The following is a 19,970-nucleotide window of genomic DNA, read 5'->3' as shown; positions in this document are numbered from 1 at the left end:
TATAAAGATATTTACTGATCATTACTGAGAAGATTTTATAAGATAAGATATTCCTTTATTAGTCCTACAGTGGGGAAATTCTCAAAACATGCACCCCCTTTACACCAGTTTCATTTACTGCCTAGTAAAGGGCCCAACAGTGGCAGCTTGCCGAGCCCGGGAATTGAACCCACAACCCTCTTATCGACAGCCTGGCGCGCTAACCGCTGAGCCACCACTGCCCCCTTATCTGGATAAAGCATCACTATTTAATTTTATTTATTAAATATGGATCACATATTATCACAAGTTCAATTATATAGTATCTATCGTTGTTGCTATGCTGGCGTATAAAGCTGATCCCAACAGGTAAAGCTAGTTACCGTGCACTTGCTATGCGCTATTGAGCTAACCTGGTGCACGATCAACAGATAATTGTGATCCAAATAAAATAATAAAGCAATAATAAAAAAAAAACAAATACCACTAGATAAAACACACTGTGAAGGGGGGTGGGGGGGGGGCAACTCAGCTGGCTAACCAGTAGCATGCCAGCTAATACAATCGAAGGGCGATCAACTCGACTGGCTAACTAGTAGCGTGATAGCTAATACAGTCGAGGGGGTGGACCAGCTTGCTAGCTAACATATTGGGTCCTAAATGGTCCTTCTGCAAGATGACATCAGAGGGGGTAGGAAGTGTCCGGGGGGGTAGGATGTGTCACGGCACCGGCACAGGCGTCTGTTAGCTGGTGCGGTGGAGCTGGGGACCCGGTGCTTTCCTCAGAGCATGTTGGCTGCCCCACAATGCCGCATTGTCAACTGTTAGAAAAGAGGGGGTGGCTGGTTTCACATGTATCAGAGGACACGTGTTAAGTCCTTACCCTCCTAGTGTCGGGAGCATTGCTATCGTTAGGGGAAGCTATGAACGGGTTAATAGGCAGTACTACAAAAATTGTTCCCTTGGAGGTTGTGGTTAATGTGGTGCAACAGATAACACCACTACCTGCCAGTGAGCTACAACACCATGTGGGAGACTGGGGTTCGATTCCCGGTCTGGGTGACTATGCTGCTCTACACCAATAAGAGTCCTTGGGCAAGACTCCTAACACTACTCTGACCTCTGTAATACGAGTAACCTTGTAAGTCGCTCTGGATAAGAGCTTCAGCTAAATGCCTTCAATGTAAAGGTTCAAGTGAGGACGGTTTTAGAGTACCTTGCAATTTGTTTCTGCTCCCTGGTGCTACTACACTCCCCAACTGTAGGGGGAGCCCAGTAGAAAAATATCAGTTCTCCCTTAATGCTGCTTTAAATGGATGTTTTATGGATAAGAGTGTTTAAGGCTGTGAGAGTTTAACCATGTTAATGGTTATGCTTCAATGTGTTACTGAGTTTTAATGGATTTCTACTGTGATTTTTCAGTTTTTTCCAAAGACAGCGCCCCCCGATGGTGAGACTGAGCTCACCCTGTGTGGCTGGGACCTCCAGTCTCCTACAAAACCTGACATTACTCCAACTACTCACCAAGTTAGAGTGGGAGAGAATGGCTGTTCAGTAATATCAAAGAAAAGTAACAGCACCCAGTGAGTAGCGCACACACACACACACACACACACACACACTGTTTACACCGTCATTCTCTAACTGTAAGTATATATAGTGCCTATGTAATAGTGTCCAATGCCTATTACTACTACTACTACTACTAATACTACTACTACTAATAATAGTAATAGTAATAAATATTAAAATACATTATTGCATATATCAACTACTTTAAGCTGCACCCGTTGCTGACACAGATGTGCAAATGCACACACACAGCTTGTCTAGTCCCTCCCCAGCAGTGGAGGAACTGTGTTCTCTGGAATGATGGTGATGCTCCATCCAAAACATTTGAGATAAGTTGGAGATTAGGTGGAGTGGTGATCATCCAACATCCTAACCTCCTGACCCCCATCTTGACTAACACTCTTTCCAGTGAATGCAATCAAATCTAATATTGTGTTCGGTATCACTTCACTTGGATTGTGGATGAGGGTTAAGGATAGGGTTAGGATTTAGGACTGAGTTAAGGGTAAGGTTAGGGTTAGGATTTAGGACTGAGTTAAGGGTAAGGTTAGGGTTAGGATTTAGGACTGAGTTAAGGGTAAGGTTAGGGTTAGGATTTAGGACTGAGTTAAGGGTAAGGTTAGGATTAGGATTTAGGGCTGAGTTAAGGGTAAGGTCAGGGTTAGGATTAGGATTTAGGGCTGAGTTAAGGGTAAGGTCAGGGTTAGGATTTGGGATTTTATGTTGATTTAAAGTTAAGGGTAAGGTTAGGGTTAGGATTTAGGGCTGAGTTAAGGGTAGGGTTAGGATTAGGATTTAGGGCTGAGTTAAGGGTAAGGTCAGGGTTAGGATTTAGGGCTGAGTTAAGGGTAAGGTTAGGGTTAGGATTTAGGGCTGAGTTAAGGGTAAGGTTAGGGTTAGGATTTGGGCCTGAGTTAAGGGTAAGGTTAGGGTTAGGATTTAGGACTGAGTTAAGGGTAAGGTCAGGGTTAGGATTTAGGGCTGAGTTAAGGGTAAGGTCAGGGTTAGGATTTAGGGCTGAGTTAAGGGTAAGGTTAGGGTTAGGATTTGGGGCTGAGTTAAGGGTAAGGTTAGGGTTAGGATTAGGATTTAGGGCTGAGTTAAGGGTAAGGTTAGGGTTAGGATTAGGATTTAGGGCTGAGTTAAGGGTAAGGTTAGGGTTAGGATTAGGATTTAGGGCTGAGTTAAGGGTAAGGTTAGGGTTAGGATTTAGGGCTGAGTTAAGGGTAAGGTCAGGGTTAGGATTTAGGGCTGAGTTAAGGGTAAGGTTAGGGTTAGGATTTGGGCCTGAGTTAAGGGTAAGGTTAGGGTTAGGATTTAGGGCTGAGTTAAGGGTAAGGTTAGGGTTAGGATTTGGGCCTGAGTTAAGGGTAAGGTTAGGGTTAGGATTTAGGACTGAGTTAAGGGTAAGGTCAGGGTTAGGATTTAGGGCTGAGTTAAGGGTAAGGTCAGGGTTAGGATTTAGGGCTGAGTTAAGGGTAAGGTTAGGGTTAGGATTTGGGGCTGAGTTAAGGGTAAGGTTAGGGTTAGGATTAGGATTTAGGGCTGAGTTAAGGGTAAGGTTAGGGTTAGGATTAGGATTTAGGGCTGAGTTAAGGGTAAGGTTAGGGTTAGGATTAGGATTTAGGGCTGAGTTAAGGGTAAGGTTAGGGTTAGGATTTAGGGCTGAGTTAAGGGTAAGGTCAGGGTTAGGATTTAGGGCTGAGTTAAGGGTAAGGTTAGGGTTAGGATTTGGGCCTGAGTTAAGGGTAAGGTTAGGGTTAGGATTTAGGCCTGAGTTAAGGGTAAGGTCAGGGTTAGGATTTAGGGCTGAGTTAAGGGTAAGGTTAGGGTTAGGATTTGGGCCTGAGTTAAGGGTAAGGTTAGGGTTAGGATTTAGGACTGAGTTAAGGGTAAGGTCAGGGTTAGGATTTAGGGCTGAGTTAAGGGTAAGGTTAGGGTTAGGATTAGGATTTAGGGCTGAGTTAAGGGTAAGGTCAGGGTTAGGATTAGGATTTAGGGCTGAGTTAAGGGTAAGGTCAGGGTTAGGATTTGGGATTTTATGTTGATTTAAAGTTAAGGGTAAGGTTAGGGTTAGGATTTAGGGCTGAGTTAAGGGTAGGGTTAGGATTAGGATTTAGGGCTGAGTTAAGGGTAAGGTCAGGGTTAGGATTTAGGGCTGAGTTAAGGGTAAGGTTAGGGTTAGGATTTAGGGCTGAGTTAAGGGTAAGGTTAGGGTTAGGATTTAGGGCTGAGTTAAGGGTAAGGTTAGGGTTAGGATTTGGGCCTGAGTTAAGGGTAAGGTTAGGGTTAGGATTTAGGACTGAGTTAAGGGTAAGGTCAGGGTTAGGATTTAGGGCTGAGTTAAGGGTAAGGTCAGGGTTAGGATTTAGGGCTGAGTTAAGGGTAAGGTTAGGGTTAGGATTTGGGGCTGAGTTAAGGGTAAGGTTAGGGTTAGGATTAGGATTTAGGGCTGAGTTAAGGGTAAGGTTAGGGTTAGGATTAGGATTTAGGGCTGAGTTAAGGGTAAGGTTAGGGTTAGGATTTGGGGCTGAGTTAAGGGTAAGGTTAGGGTTAGGATTAGGATTTAGGGCTGAGTTAAGGGTAAGGTTAGGGTTAGGATTAGGATTTAGGGCTGAGTTAAGGGTAAGGTTAGGGTTAGGATTTGGGGCTGAGTTAAGGGTAAGGTTAGGGTTAGGATTAGGATTTAGGGCTGAGTTAAGGGTAAGGTTAGGGTTAGGATTAGGATTTAGGGCTGAGTTAAGGGTAAGGTCAGGGTTAGGATTTAGGGCTGAGTTAAGGGTAAGGTTAGGGTTAGGATTTGGGGCTGAGTTAAGGGTAAGGTTAGGGTTAGGATTAGGATTTAGGGCTGAGTTAAGGGTAAGGTTAGGGTTAGGATTAGGATTTAGGGCTGAGTTAAGGGTAAGGTTAGGGTTAGGATTTAGGGCTGAGTTAAGGGTAAGGTCAGGGTTAGGATTTAGGGCTGAGTTAAGGGTAAGGTTAGGGTTAGGATTTGGGCCTGAGTTAAGGGTAAGGTTAGGGTTAGGATTTAGGCCTGAGTTAAGGGTAAGGTTAGGGTTAGGATTTGGGGCTGAGTAAAGGGTAAGGTTAGGGTTAGGATTTAGGGCTGAGTAAAGGGTAAGGTTAGGGTTAGGATTAGGATTTAGGGCTGAGTTAAGGGTAAGGTTAGGGTTAGGATTTGGGGCTGAGTTAAGGGTAAGGTTAGGGTTAGGATTTGGGGCTGAGTAAAGGGTAAGGTTAGGGTTAGGGTTATGATTAGATGCAGGGTTACATTCAATAGACCACATTTACATTGATCTTACAGTTCAGTTGCATTTAATAGGCATTCAGTTGAATGTTAGTTGAGAGTCAGGTGAGCATCTACGACACACCTGCAATTACAAATAAAGAGAATCAGTTAAAAGAAGACAACATAGCTTCTCTCAAAAAGCACCATTTCATTGATCCTGGCATTGGAGGTTATCTATAGTGAGTCCGGAAAACAGAACACACACACACACACACACACACACACACACACACACACACACACACACACATTACATTACACCTCAGTAAAGTCATGGCCTGTCTTTCCTCTCAGGCTGGTATGCAGTATCCTTCCTTTGGCCTCGGATGTGGAGCAGAACGTGAACATCAGCATGAGCGTGGCGGAGGAGCGAGTAGAGCGCAGTTATTCCATCTCTGGACAATCAAGCGTACCAGGCTTCAGTTTTGTGGTAATGAGCAGAGACCTGTTCTTTTACTACGCTTCATTGCAGCAGCTTTATAAACTATAAAACCAACTCAGATTTCACATCATTCCCAATGGAAGTTCTTAACATCTGCAAAAACCATGTAACACATCTTTCCATCAGACTCCAGTAATCACTGACGTCAGTCCTGACTATGGGCCCAAGGTTGGAGGCAGTAGGATCACACTGTCAGGGAAACACCTGGATGCGGGAGGCACTAGGACAGTCCACCTGGGGGAGAGGATATGTCGAGTGGACAGGTGTTTATCAACTCAGTGACATTCAGGATTGTTTATTGGACTTTGTCCATCATTTTCTAATCATCTTAACGTTTGTTTGTGCAGCGTGTCCACCAACGAGACCTGGTCGTCTGTTGTCTGCGTGTCTGAGGGGGTGGAGGATTTGGCAGAAGTGAATGTGACACTTTTGATTGACAGATCAGCCGTGTCTGCAGCCCAGCAGTTCAGCTACAGGGAAAACCCCATAGTGACGGAAGTAAAGCCCACCTGCGGTTTCAGCAAGTGAGTCTCATAATATTACACTGTTCACAGTTTAGTCATACTTTGCTGCGTAGTGCCTTTGGACACCCACCTAGTGAGCATTATAAATACTGCAAGGTCAAAAGTATATGGACACTCATACTGCACTGCATCTATCCTATACTGTACTGTATCTCATTCTAAACCTAGAGGTTTTAAAAGGTAGTTAATCCCCTTTTAAAGCTGCTTGTGTTCTGAGAAGTCTTTATGCTAGATGCTGGAACATTGCTTTGACAGTTCAGACGTCAAGTTAATTTTTGTGTAGTGCTTTTTACAACCTGATGTCACAAAGCAGCTTTACAGAAATCCATGTAAAACAAAAACATAAAGGCCAGGTAAAACTCCCTCAAAGCTGGAGAAAGATACATTGGGAACATCCTCCTCTGATCAGATTATTAATAAAATGTATAAAATCACCAAAAACATGTATGTGGACACCCCTTGTAATGAATGCATTCAGCTACTTCAAGTTGCATCCATTACTTACTCAGAAAGCTTGCCATATTTCCTGTAGAGAAGTACTGCTAATAGAATAGGACTCTCTGAAGCAGATATTCATGAACCTATTGGAACCATGCTCCCTAATGCCAGGCGTGGGCTAGAGGACGGGTATAAAGCCCCCTAGTATTGAGCTGTATAGCAGTGGAAGAACCGTGTTCTCTGGAACAATGGATGGTGGAGCTCCATCCAGTACTTTTGGAATGAGGTGGGGTCGTGATCATCCTGGCTTCACTAACGCTCAAATCCTCACAGCATTGACCTTCCAAAATCTTGTAGAAAGCCTTCTTCCTTGGACAGTAGAGACAGTTACAACAGCAAAAGTCAAGCTTTTTAATAGCCTTGGTTTTGGAAGGAACAATGAATGAGTGCAGGCGTCCCAATACTTTTACTTATAATACTTTAACTTTATTATACTATAACATACATACATCTATAATCTGTTGGCCTCACTTTCTCTGGTTGGGTAGAATAACCACCCCTCTCCTCCATCTCTTAGTGTAGTGCTAGTCAAAGTGGGTGCCTGTTAGCTAGTGTAATAGACTTGGTAGCAGGCCCTGTCCTTCACGTGCTGGCAGCATCATGTGATGGGGAGGCCAAGGTGTGTTCACTGGAACCACAGGGGGTCCAAAGCATGATTCTCCACCAAACCTGTAGAGTCTGGCACTATGCATTCAGGCAGGCAGTGTTCACCTGCGTCCATCAACCCCCAATCTGTCCTTCAGACTGTCAGATGGTAAAGTTTGTGAATTATTCAGGCGGTACCAACCAGCTTCAAATAATAATCAACTGCCAAACTGAAAATGCTTAACTTTTGTCTTCTTATGAAGAGGGTCTAAGATCATCATCATGGGGCAGAACCTGGACACTCCATCCCAGACTACAGTCTACTACAAACCCAAGAACTCCAATCCTGTCCAAAGGGTAAGTTTCTATGTTTTCTAGTGTATGCTATTTGCTAAACATGATGTAGACAAAAGTATTTGGACACCTGCTTATTTATTGTTTCTTCTGAAATCAAATAAATAGTTTATCCTGCTTTTGGTGGAGTAACTGTCTCTACTGTCCACGGAAGAAGGCTTTGTACTAGATTTTGGAGGAGCACTGCTGTGAGGATTTGATTAATTTCAGTGACAAGAGCGTTAGTGAAGTCAGGATGTTGGACCACCCCACCTCATCCCAAAAGTAGTAGACAGAGCACCAACCATCACTGCTCCACAGCTCAATGCTGGGGGGCTTTATACCCCTCTAGGCCACGCCTGGCATTAGGCAGCATGGTGCCAATAGATTCATGTTGATCTGCGCCAGAGAGTCCTATTCTGTTGGCAGTGCTTCTCTAAAAAAACTAGACAATGGCCACAACTTAAAGCAGCTGAATGCCTCCATCAGAACAGATGCAGGTGAACATAAATCCAGTAAAAAGGAGCAAGAGCTTCTCATTCTGAAGAAAGTAGTGAGATCTTGTTGGTGAGCTAGTCTGAAGAACAGAGCTCGGTGCCTCCAGGTTTCTCCAGGATGCCCCCCAGTCCAGCCAGCACAGCGTGGAGGATGTGTTCAACTCCATCATCAGCAGCAGCAGCAGCAGCAGCAGCTCACCTGATTTACCATCAATAAGCCCTGATTTACCACCAAACCAGGTGTTGATCTGAGGAGAACTCTAAATAACACTAGACTCCATGAGGAGAACTGTTCTGATGTTCTAATGATGAACACAGTGATGGAGAACCACCACAGCTTTATGTAGGAGTGATATTATTAGTGTTTATTCTAATATTAGTGTTTTGCAATGTATACAAAGTTAACAATAATAAATTGAACTAGACATTAGAAGTAGGAATTTGTAGGAATTTGTAGGAATTGCTGGAACATCTGCATCTGCTTCTTGTGGAGAATGTGTTCACTTGTCTACACTTAGAAAATCAACAGTTCTGATTGGGCAATCCACATGTTTGTTTACAGCTAAATGTTAACCCTATTAATACATCTTGCCTTCTTAAATCCTTCAGTTGTGTGTGGGTCCAATTAGCCCCACGCAGATGGAGTGTGAGAGTCCAGTGTGTGAGGAATCTGACGGTATCCTCTTCCTGGATATGGACGGAGCTAAAGAGCTTTTTACTCAGCCTTTCAGCTGCTACCCCAACGGCAAACCCATTGCTTTTGAGCATGACCATGTTTTCCAGCTCGATGCACAAAATAACGTCTTTCTGCACGTGAGTCCTCTTATCACGTTCTTCACACGTCTGTGTTTATTAATGTTACTGCAGTTAGACAGCGGTGTTTTGAGTTCTTAGGGCTGCACAATATAAGCGTGTTAATTGTCATTGCAATAATATTCACCGAATGCTGCAATATGCAAATGACCTCAATCTGGGCTCACCTCATTATTAAGACCGTCTGAACTAGAAGAGAGAGTGTTCAGTGTGCTGCTCGCTCTACCATTAAAGAAGCATCATGGTTGTGCATTAAGGAATGAGTAGGGTGCAAAGGTTTGTGCATTAATCAAAGATACAAATACACTAATATCACCTAACCATCCTCATGGGTTACCAAGGCAACCACTTAGCAACATGCTAGCAACCATCTGGGATGCCATAGTAACTGCCTAGGAACCACCCAACAACACCCCAACAAGCTCTAAGCAGCAACATAGGAACTGCCCTTTTTAGCAAACTCCTAGCAACACCCTGGCAACCACCTAGGAACCACTTAGCAACAGCATAGCATCCACCTAGCACCTAACACGATAGTGACCACTTAGCAACACTATAACAACACCATCGTAAGTACTTGGGCTACTATGACAACCACCAAGCATCATAATCAAATGCAAACACCATATCAACTACCTTGAAACCACCTGGAATACTATAGCAACCACACTGCAACCATCTTACCAGTCATTGTAACCACCTACCAACCCCTTAGCAACACCAATAGCATGCACCTGGGATACTATAGCAGCCACCAAGCATCATAATAGTGACCACCTAGCAACAACATATCAGCTACCTAAAAAACACCTGGAAAACCATAGCAACCACACTGCAACCATTTTACAAAACCAGTTTTACCCTAGTAACTACATAGCAACACCACTGTAACCACCTACCATCCACTTAGCAACACCAATAGCATGCACCTGGGATACTATAGCAACCAGCTAGCAACACTGTAGCGAACATCTAACAACACCGTAGCAGATATCTAGCAACATTATAGCAAGTACATGGGATACTATTGCAGCCACCAAGCAACACCATGGCGACCACCTACCAACACTACAGCAACCACCCAGCAATGCCATTGCAACTACATGGGATACTATAGCAACCACTAAGCCACACCATGGCAACCACCTAGCAACACTATAGCAACCATCTAGAAATGCCTTAGCAACTACATGGTATACTATAACAGCCACCGAGCATCACCATAGCAACCACCTAGCAACACTATAGCAACCACCTAGCAACGCCATAGCAACTACATGGGATACTATAGCAGCCACCAAGCAACACCATGGTGACCACCTAGCAACACTATAGCAACCACCTAAAAATGCCATAGCAAGCACATGTGATACTGTCGCAACCACTTGGCAGAAACTCTAGCAACTACCTAGAATACCATAGCAACCATAAAACATGATAGCAACCACCTAGCAAAAACAGATTCACCCTAGTGACCACATAGCAACCGTCTAGCACAGCTGCACAACCATTTAGCATTTCCTTCAGGAGATTCACTTCCAGTGAATAAGATGCTTTTTAGAAATCAAGACAAGCGCATTTTAACCAATGACAGTTCCAGAATCAGGGGATTCATGTAATCTGACAACCTCCCTACTGTGTTTATGATTTCAGCACACTAAACTGAACCTTGTGAGCAACTGCATGGACATTATCATGACAATAGCTGGAGTGGACTGCAACGCTAAAGTTCTGGACGATAAGATTGTCTGCAGAATCCCCAAGAATGTGAGCATCCCCAGGCAGGGGGCCCCAGTCAGGGTAAGACTCCAGCTTCAGAAGCTTTCAGACCAACAGAAGCAGTGAACTCCTCCTCATTCTCATACAGCTGTCTGCACCATTCCAGGTTTCAGTCAACGGGGAAGTGTACGAGGTTGGCCGGGTGGTGGACGCCAGTAGCGACTCCACAGTGGGCATTGTGCTGGGTATACTGGCAGCACTGGTTGTCGGCGCTGCTTTAGCGTATGCAGTAATGAGCCATTTGCGAAAGAGGAAGAGAGGTGAGATCATGCTTCAGGCCTGGATACTTCAATTCCTTTCTGTATGGAATGCCAGGCTCCCTTCTTTACCAGTTATTTAGTGTTTCTATTTGAGTGGAGTTTGGATAATGGCGTGTTATGTGTTGGGTAAGACTAATTTACATACAAGCTTTGGCAAAATTTACATTACATTTACATTTTAAATGATAGTTCAAACAGTAGCGAGTGGAAAAAGTAAAGCAGTGCCATCTACAAATATTGGCACCCCTGGAAAAAGTGAGAAAATTTTGGATTTTTTATTTAGAATATCAACAAAAATCTAATGTTTCTTGTATTGGTTGAAAGAATAAAACTTAATTTCAAGTAATTTTATCTTGAAATAAATAATTTTCTTAAATCTTGAGGTAAAATAAAGCATTTTTAATGACCAATAACACAGACAACTACAGTTATCGGTGTAGCTTATTTCTGATAGCATCTCCATAAACATAAAAAGTATGAAATAATTGTAATATCACAAACTCTTTCTTGCAAGTCCACCTGGAAAGTTGTTTTTCTTGTTTGTAGCTATGCAAGCAGAGGCTCGGCTGTCACGATATTCCGCTCGGAATGGGATAGACTCGGAAGCATCGCCTGTAGGAGACTATAGACGAGGTATGGGAAACATATCATGGCTGAGCCTAAACTCAGTAATTGTCCATAAATGCTATCAATCAACTGTATTTACACTCCTAAAAGGGCTCTTCAGTAAAGGTAGTACTACTAATCTGGATGCTTAACTGGACCTTTGCCTGGTTAAAACCACATTATTTAGCAGTTTAGCAGCTTCAGGACCATGTTGATGCTTCACTGACCGTAACAGGGAGAACGGCATCTTAGTCATTGCCACTTTGGGCCAAAACACTGCTGCTACTGCACTATGGTACTTTAGAGGAGCTACATGAGAGAGCTACACGATCTTGTCCAAAAATTCATGTGCAAAACGTGTCCATAAGGGGGAGCTTCACTGCATTGAAGTGAATGTGAATGTGAATACACACAGGAAGCTGCTTTAAAGGGTTCTTTACATTTATGGAAACCCTTTGGTAGATGGTTCTACAGTCCTACAATCTACAGTCTAACTGTGACAGAAAAGAACCCTGTTTGTAGGAAGAGTAGGAACAGCCAAACAGAAGGTTTGGACTACTGTCGCGAATAGCTCCTCATCCCCCTCTAATGACCAACTATGTTCTCTTTGTGCTTCAGTAGAATTGTCCCATGGGACCTCGAACAGCTCAGGCATAGCGTTCTCCGGGCTGGTGTACACTGGCTCTAGTGTAGACCCTGCCGCTCTTCCACTGGTGTCTCCTCAGAGGTTCTCCATGTCCGCCATGCGCCCAGTGCTGCTGGAGGAGGTGAAGGAAGTGCTGATCTCTCCAGAGCGGCTCAGAGTTCAGCATGACCAGATCATCGGCAAGGGTAACGGCTCCCCAGATGGATTTCATAACGCCTCTTTGGATGTGTTCATATCTCCTGACCCTCCAGGTGTTCGATTAATGGTGCACTCTGTGTTTTTCACAGTCTGAGATCTGTTCCTTTCCCTTTTTCTCAAATCCCTGCAGGTCATTTTGGAACGGTATATCATGGCTTCCTTACAGACTGTAACAACCATGAAATCCACTGTGCAGTGAAGTCGTTGAACAGTGAGTAAATTCAGGTTTTGAACATAGAGTGCACTAAATGTCCAAATATTTGTGGACACCTTTTCTAATTAATGCATTGAGCTACTCTAAGTTGCACCAATTGATGACACACAGCTTGTCTAGTCCCTGTAGAGAAGTACTGCCAATAGAATAGGACTCCCTGAAGCAGATGAACATGAACCTATTGACACCATGCTGCCTAATGGCAGGCGTGGGCTTAAAGGGGGTGTAAAGCCCCCCAACATTAAGCTGCTGTGGAGCAGTGGAAGAACTGTGTTCTTTGGAATGATGGATGGTGGTGCTCCATCCAGTACTTTTGGGATGAGATTGGGGTGGTGGACCTCCCTCATGCTCTGGTCGCTGACTGCAATCAAATCCTAACAGCAATGTTACTCCAAAATCTAGTAGAAAGCCTAACCTCTTCTTCAATACCCTTGATTTTGGAAGGAACAATGAATGACCAGGTGTTCTCATTGGTTCTCAAGGGTCCTTAAGGTGGTTTCCTCAGTCCAGGGGGCATTCCTGACTTATGCCCAGTGTTTTCGGGTAGACTCTGGACCTACCATGAATCTGACCAGGACAAACAGAAAATACAGTAAATGAATGAATGGAAAGTAGGTCTGGGTATTGAGTCTCAGTACTTTTATGGTCCTGCCTGAAATTACTTCATTACTACCAGGTACTGAACGTTCATGCAGTATCCCAGTAGTCAGTTGTAGCTTCCAATAGCCAGTAAGCATGCTTGATCCCAAATCTAGGCTGCTGATTGGCTGTTTACAGTACAGTTTGAATGCAGGTTATGAATGTCAGAGCTTCTTGATTAGTCTGCAGTCTGTTGTGGTCAGTAAATACACCCACGCCCAGCACCTCTCAGTCATTTCTGTTTAAGCCACACCTACTTTTTATTTATAGTTAAAGTATGTTAGAGTAGGAAGTGTTTTAATTGCTTCTATGGACCAATAGAAATGCTCCACAATAACTTGGAGTAATGTATAATGATGATGTGTATTGACAGGGATAACAGATGTAGAGGAGGTGGAGCTGTTCCTGAAAGAGGGCATCCTGATGAAAGCCTTCCACCACCCCCATGTGCTGTCCCTTCTGGGTATTCTGCTGCCAGCTGATGGGCTCCCCTTGGTGGTGCTGCCTTACATGAAACATGGAGACCTCCGACACTTCATCCGCTCTAAAGAAAGGGTGTGCAGATGAGTTTTTCCATTTTGGCACATCATTGGACAGATAGAAAATGTGGATTAAGATGGGAGTACCTTTGACATTGCTCCAAGTGTACACTACCAGTCAGAAGTATATATGTAAAAATAATGTAAATTGTTAAAAAAAAAAGACCTTTTAGGGAACAAGTCATTGGTTAGCTGGTCTGTTGCAATGGAAATAAACCATTCAAATCCACTCAAAAGGAGGTAACCCATTTAAATCCACTCTGGACCAAGTCTCAGTCTCAGCTGTAGGTTTGGCAGCGCAGTGGCAGTAAGAAAGTCATTGCTAAGATGGCAAAACTTGAAAAGCAGGCAACCAGCGGCCTATCAGCCCACCACCGGACTACTTAAACCATTTCAGTGGTGTTCTAAATCTTTGGACTTTGGTCACTTAAAATTCAAGCCTAAATCATCACACACTTGCTTCAACCCATGTTACGTTATTAGAGAATCTCAAAGAGACTTGGCTATGTGGACAAAAGCTCATCACCTAGCTGAACACAGTAGTGGCATCCAACTGGAGGTTCTGAATGTTGTGATGTGGTACTAATTGGTGGCTAAAAGTTATTGCATAAAGTTTATTAAATATGCATTTTCTCACGTTGTCTTAGAGTCCCACAGTGAAGGACCTGATTGGCTTTGGGCTTCAGGTTGCTAAGGGAATGGAGTATCTGGCAAAGAAGAAGTTTGTGCACAGAGACCTGGCAGCACGCAACTGCATGTAAGTGGTGTTTAATAAGGATGAACATTTACTATTACTATTCCTCTACAATGGTACAGTATACAGTGTTCAACTGTAGTCTAAGGACACCTTTTAAAGAATGACTTATTATGATTATAGTGCTTAACCATATTTAAAAGTACATTATTTCAGGTATAGTCATATGCAAATTTATATTTATTTGCCAAATTTAAAGTTAGCATATTATCCCCCTTTTCCAGACGCTAGCACAGTTCTTTTGGGGTCTAAATGTCTAAATATCTGCAGCAAGCTTTGGTCAAAATACCTCAAGACTAACTCCAGCACCACAGCACTCTTCTTACCCTGTCTAAACAGCCCTGTTTGAGCCTGTTCCTTTAAATTACAAGTCTCTGCCCACCTAACCTAACCCCCCCCCCCCCCCAAAAAAAAAAAAAAAGCAACACAAATTCTTCAAATTCTTCAACACAAAGACTTTTTCCCTCAAAGGTTATTCTCATTTGTCCCTGTTTGCAATGCCTAGCGATTTACTTCACCTTGAGTTCACGTCCCTCACTTTCCTCTACCACACATGCAGACACTTTCTCTATCTCTCTCTCTCTCTCTCTCTTGCTCTTACTTGCTCTCTCTCGCTCGCTTGCTGTTCTGTGCCACACCTACACTCTCATACTCTCTCTCTCACTTTCCCACGCCACATAAATAATCCCCCCCTTCATTCCACATATACACACCCTCTTTCTCCCTCTCTCTATCTCTCTCGCTCTCTCTCCCAGCTGTAGTCTGCTGTTGTCTTTTTTTTTACAGTTTGGAAGATGGTAGGCACTCCAGATACCCCCCAAAAAACAGCATGTCCTCTTTAATCCTTTAACACAGAAAGGTTTATTACACTCTACACATGTTGGAGAAAAATAAAACATAGCATATAAAATGTAAATGTTTGGTCCCCATTTGTTCGAATAAGCAACTTACAACATATGACTGCATAACCAATGATTTGGATGCAACCAAACAATAGCCAACCAGAAATTCGTCACCCACCCCCTCCTCTTAACTTATTAAAACCAAATCAAAACGCTGCCCATGACTAAAATAATTGTCTGGCCTGACACTGATGGAAGACTGACTGACTGTCCTGCTACCTACATTTACATTTAAGGCATTTAGCAGACGCTCTTCTCCAGAACGACTTACAAAAGTGCTTTGCTGTTTACCCAAGAAAACCTCAGCTAGTTTAAATAGACTAAACATTCAAAGATCCTCTAATCTTAGACTCTACTAAACACAAGTCAATAAGGAGATCACTCTACTATTCACCCAAGTACTCTCAGAAGAGGAGGGTCTTCAGTCTGGGTTTGAAGACAGCGAGCCGTTTGGACACCCAGGGGAAGTTCGTTTCTCCACTTTGGTGCAGGACAGAAAAAAGTCTGGACGCTCGTCTTCCGTGGATTTTGAGGGATGGCGGGTCGAGACGAGCCGTACTTGAAGCTGGAAGGGCTCTTGGTGCAGATCGACTTTTAAACATTGCCATCAAGTACGGAGGGGCTGCCTGGTCCAGCCTTGGCTTTGTAGGCCAGCGTCAGGGGGTTGAATCTGATGACCTGGGCAGCAGCTACAGGAAGCCAGTGAAGAGAGAATGCAGCAGTGGAGAGACATGGCTGAATTTAGGATCGTTGAAGACGACCCGTGCCGCTGTGTTCTGGATAAGCTGCAGGGGCCTGATGGTGCGCAGAGGGAGACCAGCCAGAAGAGAGCTGCAGTAGTTAAGTTTGGAAGTGACGAGAGAGGAAGGGTCGAATTCTCCGGATGTTGTACAGGAGAAGTCTGCATGACCGAGTTCCGCTAACAATACTTTATTATTATTTATTATTCTTACCATCACTACTAGGATCACTTGTGAGTCTTGGTTCCTCCCATGGTTTCTTCCTTCAGCGCTGAGGGAGATTTCCTCGGCTCGCTCTTTGAGGGGTTTATGTTTAATGTGTTGTTGGTCTTTTGCCTTATTACTGGATTTCTGTAAAGCTGCTTTGCCACAAAATCAGTTGTAAAAAAATAACATAACTGTATGACTGTTCTTATAAATTTTCATAACTTTACATAACTTTCTCTTGATTAAGATACAAGACATTAGATTCAGGGAGTGGCCAAGACTGTGTTTGAGCACCAGACCTGCTTGTAAAGTCTCTTAAACTCTCAAAATGTTCTTATTTCAGGCTGGATGAGACGTTCACAGTGAAGGTGGCTGATTTCGGCATGGCACGTGACGTCTTTGACAAGGAGTATTACAGCATTCAGGACCATAAAAGAGCCAAACTGCCCATCAAATGGATGGCCATAGAGAGTTTACAGACTCAGAAATTTACCACCAAATCTGACGTGGTGAGTATGATAAGAGTATAAGGGATATGAGTATAAGGGCGACTTGTTTAAGGCCTGTATGTTATAAGTTGTGTTTCTGCACATGACTGCATCATTTATACTCATTACTCATGATCTCACCATGTGTTATCACACACCGTAGTCTCTCAAGGTCTGATATTTAACACTTTGTCTGTTGTGCCCTCTAGTGGTCATTTGGTGTCTTAATGTGGGAGATGCTGACCAGAGGAGCTAGTCCATATCCTGATGTGGACCCCTACGACATGACTCCGTATCTACTGCAAGGACGGCGACTGCCACAGCCTCAATACTGTCTCGACTCCCTGTAAGAGACTATTTAAGTGTAATTTTGCCTATATAACTCAGCTAGTCAGTGTGTCTACCTGTAAACCCACATAGACAAAGTCAGTGGTCAGTAAGTGCATGTACACATGTACATCTCTATATAACATTAGAATAAAGCTAAATACACATATAAGCATAACGTCAGTGGGCAGTGAGAGTGTCTACCTGTAAAACTCTACATAACATTAGAATAAACCCAAGTATAAACATAAAGTCAGTGGTCAGTGAGAGTATCCACCTGTAATTAACTCTATATAACATTAGAATAAACCCAAATAAACATAAAGCCAGTGGTCAGTGAGAGTGTCTACCTGTAATTAACTCTATATAACATTAGAATAAACCCAAATAAACATAAAGCCAGTGGTCAGTGAGAGTGTCTACCTGTAATTAACTCTATATAACATTAGAATAAACCCAAATAAACATAAGGTCAGTGGTCAGTGAGAGTGTCTACCTGTAAAACTCCATATAACATTAGAATAAACCCAAATAGACAAAGTCAGTGGTCAGTAATAGCGTGTACCTGTAATTAACTCTATATAACATTAGAATAAACCCAAATAAACATAAAGCCAGTGGTCAGTGAAAGTGTCTACCTGTAATTAACTCTATATAACATTAGAATAAACCCAAATAAAAATAAAGCCAGTGGTCAGTGAGAGTGTCTACCTGTAAAACTCCATATAACATTAGAATAAACCCAAATAGACAAAGTTAGTGGTCAGTAATAGCGTGTACCTGTAATTAACTCTATATAACATTAGAATAAACCCAAATAAACATAAAGCCAGTGGTCAGTGAGAGTGTCTACCTGTAATTAACTCTATATAACATTAGAATAAACCCAAATAAACATAAAGCCAGTGGTCAGTGAGAGTGTCTACCTGTAATTAACTCTATATAACATTAGAATAAACCCAAATAAACATAAGGTCAGTGGTCAGTGAGAGTGTCTACCTGTAAAACTCCATATAACATTAGAATAAACCCAAATAAACATAAAGCCAGTGGTCAGTGAGTGTGTCTACCTGTAATTAAGTCTATATAACATTAGAATAAACCTAAAGCCAGTGGTCAGTAAGAGTGTCTACCTGTAATTAACTCTATATAACATTAGAATAAACCTAAAGCCAGTGGTCAGTGAGAGTGTCTACCTGTAAAACTCCAGTATTGAACCCACAACCCTGTGATCATGCCACAATATCGTTGTAGACAGCCATGCACGCTTGTACTGCCTCTGTGTAATGTGTGTTTCTGTGGTCACTGCAGGTGGTGTATAATGTTGCAGTGCTGGAACCCAGAGCCTGACTTCAGGCCGACCTTCTCCACGCTGGTGAAGGATTTGCAGAGCATTCACTCAGCACTGGAGGGCGAACACTACATCAACCTGCAGGTCACCTACGTCAACCTGGAGCAAACCCGGCCTTACCCCGCCATCGCCTCCGCCACGCCTGCACTGCTCGAGGGCCAAAGCACTGAAACACTGGACCGGCTGGACACCACTATGGACCTCTAGACTGCATCCCTTGGGATGAAGAGATCTACAGCAGGAAACTGAATGTTGGACCTGATGAACATGATGAACTTTGAGTTTCAGAGCTGTTTCGGGAGGAACTAAAGCCTGCGGCACCGTGAGAGTTTATAGTTTGCGTAGATGCGCTTGAACACGGCCTTCTAAACGTCTCTGAATCAGGAACACAGTACGGAGTTTGCTCTCAGGTTTGCTCTAGTCATTCTGGACTAGATGTTTACTTTTTTAAACGATACATGCAGTTATATTTTGCACTGAACTGCAGCTGAATGTTTTTTTGTGCTGTATTATATTTCCATACCAATCCATGTTTTTCATACCACACGTACAAAAGTGTAAAAAGGAAGTTTAAGCTTATTTTTGGAATCGTGGAGAAGAACATGATCACCTGATTTCCTTTTGACACACAGCTCTGGACGTTTTCTTAGAAAGGCTGTTTACACAGTCCATCAGCAGGTGTTTTTGAATTGGGGATTTGGATTTCACTTGATCGCCTAAACAGCAAGATGTTAACCCTTTATCACATTCGGAGGTGGTCCGAGACAGACAATAATAAAATGGGTATTCTACACTCCCTCAAAATAAAGAGTTCTATAAGTGATATCACAGGAGAACTATTTTCCGTTTCACAAAGAACACTATGTGGACAAAAGTATTGGGACACCTGCTTATTTATTGCTTCTTCTGAAATCAAGGGTATTAAAAATAGCTGATCCTGCTTTTGTTGGTGTAACTGTCTATACTGTCCAGAGAAGAAGAAGGCTTTCTACTAGATTCTGGAGGAGCACTGCTGTGAGGATTTGGTTGCATTCATCAACAAGAGCGTCAGTGAGGTCAGGATGTTGGATGATCACCACCTCACCTCATCCCCTAAACCTCAACTCATACCTCATCATAGTATTGGATGCAGCATCACCATCATTCCAGAGAACACAGTTCTTCCACTGCTCCACAGTTCAATGCTGGGGGCTTTATACCCCTCTAGCCCACACCTGGCATTAAGCAGCATGGTGCCAGTAGGTTCATGTATACCAGCTCCAGAGAGTCCTATTCTATTGGCAGTGCTTCTCTACAGAGACTAGACAAGCTTCTACACGTGTGTGGGTGCACCTTCAGGAGCTGAATGCCTTTGTTAGAAGGGGTGTCCACAAACATTTGGACTTTAAATGGTTCTTTATGGAGACAAAAGTGGTTCTTCTATGGCGTTGCTCAAAGAAACCCTTTGTAGCACCCTTTGCACCTTTAGTTTGAAGAGTGTATCTCTGCACGCAGTTACATAAGCAGCAAAGTGTCTGCTGAGTGCTTATCAGTGAGACATAGAGCATATATTAGATTACACTGGTAGTATTAGATGGGACACCAGGAAAGTGGAAATGGCGTGTGCACTGATGTGCTTTTTATGTGGGAAAGTAAAATCTGATCTCATCTGGTCACACTGGGGAATGTGATATGTGGAATCCAACCAAAGTATGACCAGATACAATCCGATCATGTAGCACATGTTAATGTGAGGAGTAAGCAAGCTCAGAATGTCTAGACTACTATTCCATACTCGTGGATTCTTTT

General features: G+C 43.1%; 1 protein-coding gene across 2 annotated transcripts in view; it reads left to right on the top strand.

The window, feature by feature from the left end:
• Positions 1 to 19,123, top strand: part of mst1ra (macrophage stimulating 1 receptor a) — a 35,407-nt gene extending 16,284 nt beyond the window's left edge. Inside the window, exons 6-21 of one of the 2 annotated variants that reach the window (XM_072684896.1) lie at positions 1,402 to 1,562; positions 5,135 to 5,270; positions 5,409 to 5,545; positions 5,630 to 5,806; positions 7,153 to 7,246; positions 8,329 to 8,532; positions 10,186 to 10,332; positions 10,418 to 10,571; positions 11,118 to 11,204; positions 11,799 to 12,008; positions 12,152 to 12,232; positions 13,248 to 13,429; positions 14,061 to 14,170; positions 16,360 to 16,525; positions 16,714 to 16,850; positions 18,143 to 19,123. In XM_072684896.1, the coding sequence (XP_072540997.1) occupies positions 1,402 to 1,562; positions 5,135 to 5,270; positions 5,409 to 5,545; positions 5,630 to 5,806; positions 7,153 to 7,246; positions 8,329 to 8,532; positions 10,186 to 10,332; positions 10,418 to 10,571; positions 11,118 to 11,204; positions 11,799 to 12,008; positions 12,152 to 12,232; positions 13,248 to 13,429; positions 14,061 to 14,170; positions 16,360 to 16,525; positions 16,714 to 16,850; positions 18,143 to 18,389 (2,430 nt within the window). In that variant the 3' untranslated portion in view covers positions 18,390 to 19,123. Of the gene's footprint in view, positions 1 to 1,401; positions 1,563 to 5,134; positions 5,271 to 5,408; positions 5,546 to 5,629; positions 5,807 to 7,152; positions 7,247 to 8,328; positions 8,533 to 10,185; positions 10,333 to 10,417; positions 10,572 to 11,117; positions 11,205 to 11,795; positions 12,009 to 12,151; positions 12,233 to 13,247; positions 13,430 to 14,060; positions 14,171 to 16,359; positions 16,526 to 16,713; positions 16,851 to 18,142 lie in introns of both variants that reach the window. The other variant, XM_072684895.1, reaches the window with a different exon arrangement.
• The last annotated feature ends 847 nt before the right edge of the window (positions 19,124 to 19,970 follow it).

Source organism: Salminus brasiliensis, chromosome 7 (assembly GCF_030463535.1).
Source record: "Salminus brasiliensis chromosome 7, fSalBra1.hap2, whole genome shotgun sequence".
NCBI classification, from domain to species: domain Eukaryota; kingdom Metazoa; phylum Chordata; class Actinopteri; order Characiformes; family Bryconidae; genus Salminus; species Salminus brasiliensis.
Note: the sequence above shows the minus strand (reverse complement) of the source record. Positions and strands in the feature narration are given on the sequence as shown.